The 15,474-nt window shown below is 36.6% G+C and overlaps 1 protein-coding gene across 1 annotated transcript in view; it reads right to left on the bottom strand.

Annotated features, from left to right (window-relative positions):
• The window catches only part of LOC148822705 (raftlin-like), a 77,430-nt gene that overhangs the window by 35,822 nt on the left and 26,134 nt on the right, over nt 1-15,474 (bottom strand). The window contains exons 4-5 of the mRNA XM_088929790.1: nt 10,234-10,342; nt 425-959 (exon numbers count right to left, since the gene is read on the bottom strand). Coding sequence (XP_088785916.1) covers nt 425-959; nt 10,234-10,342 — 644 coding nt within the window. The remainder of the gene's footprint in view (nt 1-424; nt 960-10,233; nt 10,343-15,474) is intronic.

Raw genomic sequence — 15,474 nt, 5'->3', positions numbered from 1 at the left:
AGACATGCCAGAGATTGCCCTATTATAAAAACATCTGTGAAGCCAATTCAAACAAAACTTGGAACTGTACTCTAGAGGAATACTATGTGGTAATGCAAAATCCCCTCACTAGGCAAGGAAAAGTACTTTTAGCTCAAAAGACTGATAACTGATTTGAAGTGATGGTGGACTTATTTAATTAAAGCCGTAAAATGTGATTTCTTAGTTGTAATTTTCAGTTAAGTTGACTAAAATACATCATCAGAATAATATACAGGAGACAAAATTCAGATTTTAATATTTTTCATTTCATCTTTCTGTTGCCAAATTACGTTATTAGGGTGTAAAAAAGAATCTTAGGAGAAAATTATTTCTTCGAACGGGTTTTAAAGTTTGAAAAGACTGTTAAATAAATGCAAGGAATTACTAACTTTAAAAAACAAACCTTTTTTGGGTTGTGTTTGATCAGTCAGTTTAGCTTCTCCACCTTCCCCTTTCTCCTTGTTGTTGTTGTGGATGACAGCATGAGACTTGGTGATGTCATCTGTCTCCTTATGCTGGCTGGAGTCATCAACCGGGTGACCTTCTGGTCCACCTGAGGGGCGATGGGAAGAATCCTCCTTACATTCTCCCACTGAGCCATTGCCCCCACTGTTCACTGCTTCAGTCTCCCCCTTGTTTTCTCTCGGTGGAGGAGGGGAGCTCTTGCTCTGCTGACCTTCACAACTCTTTCCCCCCCGGATACTGTCACTGGCAATCTCTCCCAGCTCTTGTTCTTCTCCACAGGTTTTATCTTCCTCTGGCATAGCCTCAGGGTCTGGGCTGCCATTTTGTCGATTATCTGCTGTTTCCCATACAGGACTTGAATGAAGCGATGGTGATTGCTCCCGAGAGTCCTCCTGGTCACTGGAATTCAATGGTGAGCCACATTGTTGGATAAATCCCACAAATACCACTCCTTGTTCTGCAGAATCTTGGATCTATGGATTTTAAAAGACATATGTGAAATCAATGTTCACTCATTTTATTCAAACCTAAATATAATACTGGTTACTCAAGAACATAAGATAATTATTTGTTTTTATTTTTATATTCTCTCTGAAAGCATTTAAGATTCTCACTCATTCAGTGCATACCAGAGATTGTAGCACTGTCTGACACAAGGGACACTATTAGCACCTCTTAATTTTTTCAAAACAAAAGGAATAATGGGGCATTGTTAACTACTTCATTATGTTTCTCAGCAACTGTTCAAAACCAACAGCTGTGAACATTTTAGTCTCTCCTGAAACAATGTTATTCATCACGAAGAGAAAGAGATAAAGAGACCTGCCATAATGGGTTATTATTTAAGTTATCAAGTACAGTATACAGTATGTGCATTTAAATCAATCTTCAATAAGAGACTTTTATTCAGATTCAGTCTCAAAATATGCTGTTAATGAATATCGTCTTTTTGTTTGTAATGAATTGCTCCACTGAATTCTTGCCACTGACATTAAAGCACCAATGAGCAAATGTCAAAGGCATGTTTAATATTGAAAGATTGATTTAACTTTTCAACACATTAATATTAGTTATAGAAATCCTAGCATCACAGCTCATGTCATTACTGTATATGTTCATACAAAATGAAATGACAGTTCTTAAGGTGAATCTGGAAGTGCAGGGAGACTTTATTTTTCACAGAATAGAATTATTTTAGGATTTTTATCGCGAAAATCTCATTTTGAAACGAATAACAATGTGACAAAATACTTTAATAATAATATAATAATTGCTTACACTTATATAGTGCTTTTCTGGACACTCCACTCAAAGCACTTTACGGATAATGGGGACCCTCCTCCACCCCCACCAGTTTGCAGCATACACCCAGATGATGATAGTGTTGATAGTACGCCAGTACTCTCACCACACACCAGCTCTCAGTGGGGAGGAGAACAGAGTGATGAAGCCAATTCATAGATGGGATTATTTGGAGGCCATGATTGGTAAGGGCCAATGAGAAAATTTGGCCCGGATGTCGAAGTTACACCCCTACTCTTTTCGAGAAACACCCTGGGATTTTTAATGACCACACAGATTCAGGTCCTCGGTTTTATGTCACATCCGAAGGACAGCGCCTGTTTACAGTATGGTGTCCCCATCACTATACTGGGGCATTAAGACCTACCCAGACCACAGGGTGTGCACCCCCTGCTGGCCTCACTAACACCTCTTCACGCAACAACCTTAGATTTTCCTAGAAGGTCTCCCATCCAGGTACTGACCAAGCTCACACCTGCTTAGCTTCAGTGGGTTGCCAGTTATGAGTTGCAGGGAGATAGGGCTGCTGCTGAAATAACTTTAAATAATGAATGCATCCATGTAAGCTCTGTAACGCTTCTAGAAAAATGGTCCAAAGACATACAGTACTGGTACAGTAGGTTAATTGGCTTCTGGGAAAGATGGCCTTGGTGTGAGGGAGTGTGTTTATGTGTCTGTTTGTGCCCTGCAATGGACTGGCGTCCTGTCCAGGGTGTATCCTGCCCTGCACATGCTGCTTGCTGGGATAGGCACTGGTTCCCCCGCGACCCTGTATTTGATGAAGTTTTTAGAAAAAGGATTGATTGATGGATGTTGTGTTGTCTGAGTGTCACAAAAAAGCTTTTCCCACAAATCTTAATTTAAACTGTTTCTGCTATCCAACACTTTTATTTTTAAAGTAAAAAAAAATATTCAGAAATGAATTTAAAACATATAGAAGAATTAAAATTCCCTAACTTTTTCTGAAGCAAATAAAAGAAAATTGTTACAGTTTTAATTGAACCATTCTATAGCTGACTTTATGTGATCAGAACCTATATGCACCTGGGTTAAGAGAATGCATAAAAGAAATAGCATCCATTCATTACAAGTCATTACAATATTCTAGTTATTATTACTTAAGTAGTTTACTTGTGTAATGTAATGTATCCATTTACTATCAGTGAATCAATTTTAGTAGTCACAATAACACAAGTAGATTGACTGTAAAGGTTTTTAGTTGTTTTCTTTTTAGCATGTAATTTACTTCACCCAGTTTTCAAATTATTATGTAATTATAAACCATATAAACCATATTGGTTAAAACCTACTGTATAGTACATTAAATATAGCTGGATGACTAAGAATGCTGTATTTGCTTGCTTTTTATTTGCCACAACAGGAAGCACATTTGAGTTACCTGTACATGGTAACGCTTTGATAAGACTGCTGCACTGGTTAGCATTTCTCTGGTCCACAGATTCTGGCAAAAAATAATTATAGCATTGTACTTCATGCCAGAACTTATGATGTGGCATAGGACTTCCTAGATGTCTGTAAATAGTACTGTATTTCGCTACCTAATAGGGGAAGTAATACAAACACTTTGACTTTTACATTATTTTCAGAATGAATATATATACAGTATGCAAAGGAACAAGTAATAGGTTTATTCCATGCTGAAAAGAGAAGAAAGAAAACACAACGTTTCGGCCGTGGAGCCTTCTTCAGGTGTGAGCTGAAGAAGTATATACAGTATATTAGCCTTCAATGCAGTAGGACTTACAGCATAACACAAACTATTGACTAATTTTAGTATAACCCTTTGTGTAAGTGCATCATTTTTGCTCTTTCACACCATTAAAAATAGAAAAGTACAAACATTTACAACTGAGAATATGAAAATACATTCTAGACTTCCTAATGATATTGCTACTGTACTGTTGTGTAAAATTATAATTATTACTATTAAAAATAATTAACATTTTCAATCTCAATAAATCTATAATCACCATGACAGATTTTCTAGAAAATACACTTTTGTGCTTTGATTACGTTTCAAAACTAAAGTACATTGAATGACATGGGAGGCAATTAGTTCAATCATCACCTGGGAAGAAGGATTTTTCTTGTCAATCACCAAAGTTTTAGTGTTAGTGAATACTGTATAGTATGGCCTTTTTGTATGTACATAACCAATCATTTTAGTCACCTTAGTCATGGAAGAGAAGTTCTGAACACATCATTTTTAAAATGTGGCATGTACTGTATGCGCCTTTCCAATGGTCAGAGGAATATACATGACTTGCACATTCTGTGTTACTTTCTAATGACAATGACAGGATCAGCTAGAGTTTCTAAACTATATAAAAACCTGTATTTGTTGGGTTTAAAATTTGGAATTGCCAGATTTTCCTACCATTTTGTGAGAACGTGACACAGCATGGACACACATGCTTACGCATGTATACAAATGTATACACTGGAACTTTGTATCTCAAAAGGAGAATCTAAATCCCTTTTTCAAACTTGTCATTAACAAATCATGTCTATGTGTGGCAGAACCTCTAATGGTCAAACTCATGTGATTTCAGTAGCACAGATATCTTAAACAGTCCAGTACATCTCTGCAATAAAAGCCATATCAAGCAACATGCTCTCAACTCTGACACAGCTGAGTGGATACTCCTTTGTATAGGCAGTTTTGATTTAGGCACACATAAATTGCACGTTTATGGTTTAACACACCTCAAAAATATAATAAGGGTTGAGGGGTAATAAAAAAGCTACCCATCTATGTATCTGAAGCAGTTTATTGATATCTTCACTTTGAAAATTAAAATAACATCAATAAAACCCTAAAACAAAGTAATTTACTGTCTAAAAAAAATCTTAAAATCAAAACTCAATGGAAATAACTTGTGAATAAAACAATTTAAAAAGTAAATTTGAAAGAATTTAATAGAAATTTTAGAATGCACGAGAATTTGTCCAGTGTAAAATAATGAGTGAAATGACACCAAAAAAGGTTTCTGTAATGAGCTCTACCAAGAAAAACTAAATGAATTACAGTGTCACATATTTACTGAGATTCCGATGGAGATTCTCCCTAGACTCTAAAGACTCTTCTCCTGGCATACAGACAGCTGCACAGGCAACTGAAACCAGTGGTCAGAACAGTGAAAGTGTGGCCTGAAGTAGCTGAATCAGTTCTGCAGGACTGTTTTGTATGCACTGACTGGGATGTGTTTAAAGAGGCAGCCACACAGGGGTCACACACTGACATACAGGAATAGGCATCATTAGTCACTAGCTACATCAGGAAATGTGCTGACGATGTCACAGTCACAAAAGAAATAAGAACTTTTCCTAACCAGAAACCATGGATGAACAGTGAGGTTCGCATCCTAATCAAAGCAAGGGATGCAGCATTCAAATACGGCAATAAATCAGAATGAAAGTCAGCCAGGATCATTCTAAAGAATGGTATTAAACATGCAAAAAACACTCTCAAACAGGAATTAGAGGAACACTTCACCACTAATGACCCAAGGCGCACATGGCAAGGTATACAGGTCTTCATGGACTACAAAAGGAAGAACATCTGTGCATCTGCCCACGATGCCTCCCTGCCTAGTGAGCTCAACACCTTCTATGCTTGGTTTGAAGCCAGCAACACAGAACCAGTCAACAGAGCTGCATCCTCCACTGTCTGCAGATGAGGTGAGGAGATCTCTGCTAAAAGTGAACATGTGCAAGGCTGCAGGACCTGACAGCATACCCAGTCGTGTCCTCAGAGACTGCTCCAATCAACTGGCAGGTGTATTCACAGACATTTTCAACATGTTCCTGGCCCAAGTTGTAGTCCCCAGCTCAAGACAACCACCATTATCCCAGTACCGAAGAAAACCACAGTGACATACCTTAATGACTACCGTCCGGTGGCACTAACTCCTGTTATCATGAAGTGCTTCGAGAGGCTGGTCATGGGGCACATTAAGGACACCATTCCAGACACACTGGACCCGTACCAATTCACCTACTGGCCCAACAGATCCACAGATGACACAATCTCCATTGCCATACACACTGCCCTATCCCATCAGGATAAAATAAACTTTCTTACATGTAGACCCCAGGCAGTCAGGCTTGGAAACCACACCTCCGGCACACTAACTGTGAACACTGGGGTCCCCCAGGGTTGTGTGCTTAGTCCATTGCTCTACTCCCTGTACACCCACGACTGTTAGGCCAAACATAACACCAACTCCATCATCAAGTTTGCCGATGACACCACAGTTGTAGGTTTGATCACAGACAATGATGAGAGGGCCTACAGGGAAGAGGTCAATCTCCTTATAACGTGGTGTGAAGACAACAACCTCACCCTCAATGTCAGCAAAACCAAGGAGCTGTTTGTTGATTTCAGAAAACTGCAAAACAGTCATGCCCCTATCCACATCAACGGGGCTGAAGTGGAAAGGGTCAGTAATGTCGAATTCCTTGGCGTCCATATCACCGAGGACCTCACATGGTCTCTCAACGCCACCTGTCTGATCAAGAAAGCGCAACAGCGCCTGTACTTCCTAAGACGGTTGAAGAAGGCGAAGATATGTCCACAGATCCTCACTAACTTTTACAGATGCACTACAAAAAACATACTGACAGGTTGCATCACAGTGTGGTATGGTAACCACAGTATTGCGAACCGCAAAGCTCTACAGTGGGTGGTGAAAACTGCCCAGATCATCACTGGGGTTGCTCTCTCATCCATCCAGGACATTTATCACAGACGGTGCTTGAGGAAAGCTCTAAGCATCATCAAAGACCCCACACACCACAGCTACAGACTGTTTAACCCTCTACCATCTGAAAAACGGTACTGGAGCATCCGGGCCCGGACTACCAGACTCAGAAAGGTTTTTACCCCCGCACTATCAAACTATTAAACTCCCAGCCTCTCTCACCCACGATCTGAACCCTTACAGTGCCTTCTCTCTTTATCAAAACTCAAACACACATTGAAATCTACCTCTGCCTCACATGTCAAGAAGTTCACTCCCCATAATTTTCTACCCTTTATTTTGTTCTATTGATGTATGATTTTGCACAACTGATGTTGTTTTGCACATTATCTGTTGTTGTTTTGCACACTGCCTGTTTTATCTGTCTTTATTTTCCTATACAATTGTATTGTTGTTTTTTGTACTACTGTACTTACCGTTTGAGAGCTAGCTAAATAGCATTTCATTATACCATATACCTGTGTATGAGTATAATGACAATGAAGTTGAACTTTAAAGACAATGTAATCCAATAACTTAATTAGCAGCATTAGTGAGACATGAAGGAACAGATTTTCCTTCAGATGTACTTACTGTTAACAAAGACTAGAATAGGCTTAGTAGTGGTGTCTCAAAAAAGAAATCTCTGGACATGAAGGCAATAGATGCATGTACTGTACACTACATAAGACAGCCAGGCTACCTTCTTCCTCTAATCCTTGCATTTATGATTGTGTCAGCAATATAATGCAGTTTATTTTGTCGTTCAGATAGGATTGCTTTCTCCTGTTGTGACACATACTGTAGCCTACATGTCCAGTATATGCACTCTGCTAAGCATGTTATGAAACATTCATATTTCCAGAGACAGCATGATCATTGAATAATTATCACACTACTAATCATACATACAGTATTTGTGTAAGAAAAAAACATTTGTAAACCTAAGCATAACAATGTGATACAGTAAACACCATATAATATTATACAGCATCATTATCACCTTGCAGCCTAATCTCATCAGATCTCCAAAGCTAAGCAAGGTTTATCCCTTCCCAGTGGACAAGAAATTCTAAAGCAATACCACAGTACAATGACAGGGAGCACTATGCTGTATCGGGTGTCATTATTGTGACATTAAAACAAGGTCATGATGGTTAACCATGATGGTGGTTAAAGAATACCTAGTACTGTTTGCAAGAACAGGGATGTTATTCCTGATGTCTTAGTTGAAATTATACTTTGGAAAAGCCAGTATACTCTGATCTTCATAAATTTCTCCCTTAATTCAATTTGTTTTAATTTCTCCACCTGTTCTGATGTTTAGTTGGACTGTTGATGCCTAATGATTGTTGCTTTTCAACCAGGCAGGTGCTGTACTTCAGTGGTGAATGAAATAGATTCCCTTCTATACATGCATTGATTTGGGGACTTGTGGGATAAACATGTTTTACAATGTTATTGGTTAATTTCAGACAAACACACACTTGATATCTGTGAATTTAACATTCACAAATCTTCTGATTTGCTTATTCGTGATTTGGTCTGGCCAACATAGCCTTGAATGAAAAAAAGAGGGGAGTAGGATTAAACAGAGCTTTAAGCTCAACTTTCAAATTAGCAGTGCTAAGAGACTAGTTCACGGGGGTGAATCTAGCTACTGAATGAGCCTCTCCCTGCGGCCTGCCCAAGTGCCCCCTACCGAGCATCCGCATCTCATCGTGGTCTTGTTTTTATATTGTAACAAACACTCCTGGTTAAGTGCCAGCATGCTCACTGACAGTTTAGTGCCAATTTCATTTCAGTGGGGAATGCTAATCGTGGAGTTCATGTTCTTAAATTTAACTTTGTACATTTTCCATATCCTGGTCATTGTCAATGGAGGTAAGCTCCTGATTTTGAACTTGGTTTTACAGATATTAGTGTCATTGCTATAAAAATCTGCCCTTATTTGAACATATTTTTTTTCCTAAGGTTGGATTGTATTCTTACTTTGAAAAACACTCACTCTGTGTTTAGTGTTTGTAGGATAGTTTTATCTATGAAACACAGCAAATGTAATCTGTGTCTCTCTAAATACTGAAGGAGAGGAGCAACAAATATAGCAAGGCGATAAACAGTGCAAGTTATTCTTATTTTTACATGTACTGTAAGTACAGAAATAATTATATATACTGTACATCGTGTAGCTTTAGAGCCCTGGATTCAATTCCCTGGATGCTATCTGTGTGGTGTTTGCATGTTCTCATGGAAACATGGGTTTCCTCCGGGTGCTCCACGATCCTTCAACAAATTTAAAGGCATATTGGTAGTTTAATTGGCTTCTGGGAAAACTGGCCCTGGTTTGAGCCTGTGCATGTTTATGTGTCTCTGTGTGCCCTGCAATGGACTGGTATACCATCCAGGGTGTGTTGTGCCTTGCACCAGTTGCTTGCTGGGATAAGCTCCAGATCCCCAGATTAGTTGGCTCCCTCTAACTAATAGTTATTGTGTGCTTCAGCCAATCGCAGACTCTTAGTTTAATAGAGGCCAAAATATCACACAAAATCTGTTTTTCAATAAGGATCAGAATATGTAAATGAATCACTTCTCATATTCAGATTAATCAGATGAATGGATTTTAATGTTTAATGTGTTAGCACTGTCTTCTACCATTTGAAGATATAACAGTTTTTCCATTGTCAGCTGGCATTTTGAAATGAAAATATTAGTATACTATGTCAAATACTATTCAAATGTTAATTTTCAAAGAATGTTAATATTGTTATGGAATTTTTTTCCATTATCTTTTTAATAAAATCCTGCAAGGCCCTGAAAATTGCTATTGCTCTTTGAGAAGATGCACACATAAATATTAATAGACACTGGGTTTGCTATTTAATTTGTATGAAAAATTGCAAGGAATACAATATCTGCACAGAAAACATTCATAAAAATGAATGGTTTACCATTTCTTAAAACCTGCAGTAATTGAAAATTGATATAATAATCTTTATTTCGACACTGGAAACAGTTATTAAAATGAAACTGAAGTCTTCAATTAAGCTATTTAATTTTAAAGATATATATGCATGTGAAGAATAAAATGTCTACTGTTATCAGTATTGAAACCACATAATGTAATTATACATACTACATTACATGATTTAAATTTAGCACTCAATGTTAGCACTCAACATTGCTTGATTTTTAATAGAGAGGCCTTTTATGAGAATTTTAAAATAAAATTGAATTTAGTCTATAACTGGTGGTTTTGACAATGCCATGCTTAATGTATTTCTCTTGATAACACAAATAGGATCTGGGAAAAAATTACTTGAGTCAATAAATCATAAGTAAAACTTATGCATTTGGACCTTTCATTCTAATTAGATCTTTTCTTTTAACCATTGCCTTAGAGGTGTTATTAATAGCTGTATGGAATTCCCCTGTTATCAAGGAGGAGTAAATTTTATGTGCAAAGAATAAATGAACATACTATAGGGGATTTAGTGAGCTGCCAAGCAAAACCTAATGACTCCATCAATGGGTTTCCATCAAGATGGGTTGGACTCTAACTTTGAAAAACAAATTCACTTGATTCAGCTTCAGCTAAAGCTCAAACTGAATGAATCATAAACATTCATTTATTATACACTTCAGTATCACAACTAAAGCAAATTATTAGACTCTGGGGACTTACTTTTTTCATATAGCCTTGTATTAATTCTGCTCCAGGAAGCTGATCAGAAGACAGGCACATATCCATTTCCAGTCTCTGGGGCTCATTGTTTAGTTGGCTATTTTCTGAACTGCAAAAAAAGGAAGGCAAGAAAATCAGTTTCAGTATCGAAAAGTACAAAAAGAGAGAAATAATAAGACATAGAATGCTGATTTTGAGAAATGAAAGCATAGTAGAAACGGTTGAAAATGCAAGGAACAATGAGGTGAAACATGACAGACTCAACTTGATGGAACTTCAAATTGTTCCTAGGTCTTGAATCCTCGAGGACAAAATAATAACATCATATATCTGAGAACACAATCTATCTAATACAAATACATCTTTTACATTTAATTTGACATTTTATAAAAAATAAACTATAAATGTGCTATTTAAAACTGGACAAGTTTAAAATCCCCAGCAGAGAGTACCTGAACATATTTGTAATTACCCTGTGGTATTGTATTTATTACATTTTTGTCATATAATCTATTTATATCACAGGCAAAAATCTAAACAGGAAATCTAATTCCATATAGAAAAAGGTTAATGTGGTAACTTCTCTCAATCAGATTTCTAATCCTGTTGAAGCTAAGTTTGTCCCTTATGGAGATGTTTGCAATAACACAGAAATTTCAATACAAAGTATGATCCTAATATCAAATATCAAGCTAAAAAATATAAATGTTTACATTTATTCTTTATTGCTCTGACCAGAACCCATGTTTTAAGAGGCATTAGAAACAAAAATACACCAAATATTGACTCAAATATTCATTTCTTGAATTTTGTGCCTCTCAGTATAGATGTACACAACAGCAAAAAACTTGAAGAGGCAGATTTTTAAACATCGATATGTCCTACATAAAATTGACAAACTGTGGTAGCAACACTTTAAAAAATCAAAGATTGCTTGTGCCTGCTCAGGATAAAGGAAATGAAGAAACCAACTGACTGCTTCACCAGATTTTATCTTACATTCAACCTCAGGAAAATTTCAGTGATAGGGAATTTTGGTGGATTTTAGCATTTGCTTCTCTATCATACTCTGGTGTACTATCATACACCGTGGGAAAAAATGACACCACTTCATTTAGCAAGTAAACTTGTAACTTGACACTTCATATTCCTGTTGTGATCCAAAAATGTTATGCTTGCATTACCTTAGTAACATGATACAGACAAAAGATAATTATCGTGGAATCGTTTAGCCCTCTTGGGCACTTCTTTAAATACTTCCAACAGTACATGGCTAATTAGTTTTTTTTCCTGACTAAATTTGAAAGATCTAAAACAGAACAGAAAACAACTATGTTCAGGGAGAGCCAAGTGCAAAACATAACAGCAAAGTTGATGTAACTCCATGGCAGATCAAAATAGCTCTTTATTTTTTAAGTGAATCAACCAGTACTTATGAAGCCTTAGATGCAGGCCAAGCCAGGCTGAGAAGACAAATCCGACTAGTGCCACTCTAGCAGGAAACCACTGTTGTAGATGTGTTAAAAGACTGCTGCCATTTCCTGATCAGATGGTTTCAGTTATAGTTGACAGTAGACAAACCATCTGCAGCTGGCCCTGATCTATAGCATGTGCACTAGGGTCAGAGTACAGCACACTTTTACAATGCCTGTCATGGTCAGGAATTTTAATTTTCTGTGAAAATCACATGATGATAATGCTTGCTTGACTTAAACTTTCAAGAATTCCTGTTAATTAAACTTTGCCCAGTCCATTTCTTTGCTTGAAGCTCTTGCTATCTAAGACCTGCATCTCTCTGTCCTTCAGCACAGACTCAGTTTTCAAATAATCCATTTAAATGTTATATAAATTACACTTACAAATAAACATAACATAGCTTAAAAATGTGTGTTTTAAGTGTTTGGTTCTATTATTCCAGAATTATACATATGAATTCTTTAATTGTACCTTTAACTATTTATTTTTTTTTAAATATCACAAACAGAACAATTAAGATTTTAGTGTTTCAATAAAATATATATATATATGCTGTATAATTAAGAAAGATATCAATAATAAAATGAAATAAACATTGTATTTTAAAATGAACAGTAAAAAGATGAAATTGTCCAATTTTATTAATCTTTTTGGTCAGCATTTCCACATTTATTTTTTTCTGATTTATTACAAAAAATTCTGCATTTGAAAATTCTTAATAAAAATTATGCAAATTAACATGATTAATTACATTGCAGATTTCCTAAATCATAATGAATGAAATCAGTGGGATTTTGTGAATTTGTTGAGAATAAAGAATATAAAGAAAATTTAAGTATGTACTGTACAGTGCCTTCAAAATATATTCACACACCTTCTATGGTGTCAAATTTTGTGAAATTACTGAATGATTTAAACCTAATATTTTGTCCAAAATCTGAATGCTCAGACTGAAGACTTCTAAGGGTAAGATAAGTTACATAAAATGTCGACCAAAAACAGAAAGATCTTGATTACATTTAGTACAAAATACAGTACCAACTTACAAAGCATGTTGCCCATTATTCTTGACAAATTTGCAAAAACTCTCTCATGAAAGTTGAGAATCATGGACAGCAGTTTTAAAGTACTGTATTTCCACAGATTCTAAATAGTTTCTCAATAGTTATTACTTCAACTGGGCCACTTATAGACATTTACTTGTATAGACACACTTTCCTACCCCTAAGCCCTTTCAGTGTAGCCTTGGTCATGTGCTTTGGATCATTGTACAGCTGAAAGGTTAATTTATGCCCTAGTTTTAAGTCTTTAGTTGGATTTTAAGGTTATGTTTTAGCAGTTCATACTGAAACGGTTTATTTTTGGTACGTTTCAACTTTGCTCTATCCATTTTTCCATCAGTTCTAACAAGCTTTCCAGACCCTGCTGAAAATAAATGTCCCCATAGCAGTGACGTTATCTACAACATGCCTTTAAAGTTAATTAATCTTCATGGTTGACTCTTTAATTGAAATCCACTATCTGACCAAGTTCACAGAGACAAGTATTTTTTCCTGTAGAATAAAAGAACCCCAATTAATGCACACGGAGGCCACTCATCTAATTGTTTCTTAAGGTTCTTTTGTAAAATTACTGTAAATTCATTTTGGTTTGCCAAAGAAAACTGTTTGAATACTTAAGCAATTATGAGTTTCCCATTCTTCTTTCATATTAAATATCTATTTCTTTCTTTTTTGCTTTGAATGCTTGGAGTAGGTTGTTGCTGTTAACAAATGCTAGTTGCTACTACAAAGTGTCATGGCTGCAAACTTTAAAAGCAACAAAACTGAACAAGGGTATCAATACTTTTCCAAAATAGTGTATGCCAAATGAAGTATTTTGGGCACCAAGACAAACTCTTTTTGAACACTTAAATCTTCTATTCCCTATGTGCTCACATTGAAGAAACCAGCTTTCACCCTTCAATATTATCTTCTGTATGACAGGCGGGGAGATAAAGAAAGATTGCTTGACAGGAGCTGAGAGATGATGAGATCAGAGAAACATTTTTTTTTCAAGTCTAACCCCAAAGGACCTGCTTTTCCACCTCATGGCCTGTAAGGTGCACAATAGTTGTGTTGTCACACACCCTATGAATGTGACTGCAGCTTCTCCAGGTCTTCTAATAAACTGAAATGTTACATTTGAGTTACATTTGGGAAGTGACTGCTTCTGATCAGGGCTAAGAATGCTTCTCTTATACTTTTATACTTTACTTTATACTTATACTTATACGCACACCACAAACAAAATAGATTATAATGCGATTGTCATGAAAATCTCTCACAGGTAAACAAAGTTCTGTATTAGGTCCACTGCTCTTACATCAATGATTTGATTGTGGTATAGTTAGCAAACTAGTAAAATTTGCAGATTATATAAAAAAGTATTAGTGTTATAGAAAGTATTAGAAATATTGTAGAAGCTGCAAAGGAAATTCAAAATTCAGAAATCACCACCTCAAGATAATCTTTTTAGTCTTGAACAGAGAAAACTGATTCAAGTATTCTAAATCTTCAAAAGCACAAATCCAACCCAATGGACTTCTTCAGAATCAACAGTGAAACCAACCAGAAGCCACAAGGGTAAACTATGCGCAAGTGCACTGTAGACTGAAATTAGGAGGTTCTCTCTTACACAAAGGTTTGTGGGAGTCTGGAATAAACTACCCCGGATTTTAAGCCATAAGACTAACTTCTTTTCAATTACTTAGCTCCTACTGTAGTAATCAAATAGTTTAGATGCCCTGAACTACCTCCTATCATTTCTAAGTTTTCACTTAAAGACATTTCCTTATTATCCTTTAAGGATGCATAAACAATACAGAATGATTGCAAGTCATTTCCCTCCCCTTATCTACCCCTGCAATCAGAAACAATATGTTATAAATGCAATGTATATGTATATTAGCAAGAAATAGAAGAAAAAAACATTGGAAATGTTCTTATATTCACTCCAAAAACATTAGCAGTAGAAGTAATGTCATAGGGAAACTAAAGAACATCCACTAAAGAATGCAGATTTTAAATATAAGCTCCCTACAATACCCCTCATCTCATGCTTTCCTGGAGACATCCATATAGAGAAGGCTGTAGAGAAATTCTCCACTCAGTCCAGTCATGTGTTTACCTGAGGGGGGTACAGGAGTGTCTGATCATGACCACGGGGAAAAACAGACCGTAAAGGCATATCAAGATGCACAGCATGCAAACCATATCTACTTAGTACACTACTAAACATATAAAGGAAAAGACTCAACTGTGTTTGTCACAGCTTCTTACAAAGGGAAAACTTCAAAGTGCAGATTTAAAATTTTAAAACTGGCTTTTACATTCATCATAAACGCCTAAACACCTTTCGAGCTGTAAACCTCTAGCACCAAGGCCTGAGGACCAGAGAACTCTATGGTATGTGTTGGTACTGTGACAAAATGAGGTGTAATTGTCAGGGAGGTGGAACTTCTCATCAGGGAGATGAGGTTGCTAAGCAACCACAGCTACAAAGACTTGGTGAACTAATGAGTAACAGTTTGGGAGGCCTTATATTATCAGCAGTATACTTCCCTGCATCCACCTAGCTCAGGCTTCAGCAAGGCAGTAAGAGTAGCTGGGCTGAAGCTGAGGAAGCGCAAATGTGTCTGTGCTTATGTTGCTAGTGTTTGCTTCTTTCTGTCTGTATCTGCCCCATAAGTGGGCTCTTACAAGGAGCAGGAAGACTCTTAGTGAA

This window comes from Atractosteus spatula, chromosome 12, assembly GCF_055471065.1.
Source record: "Atractosteus spatula isolate fAtrSpa1 chromosome 12, fAtrSpa1.hap1, whole genome shotgun sequence".
NCBI classification, from domain to species: Eukaryota; Metazoa; Chordata; class Actinopteri; order Semionotiformes; family Lepisosteidae; genus Atractosteus; species Atractosteus spatula.
The sequence above is the reverse complement of the archived record's forward strand: the minus strand, read 5'-3'. Positions and strand labels throughout refer to the sequence as shown.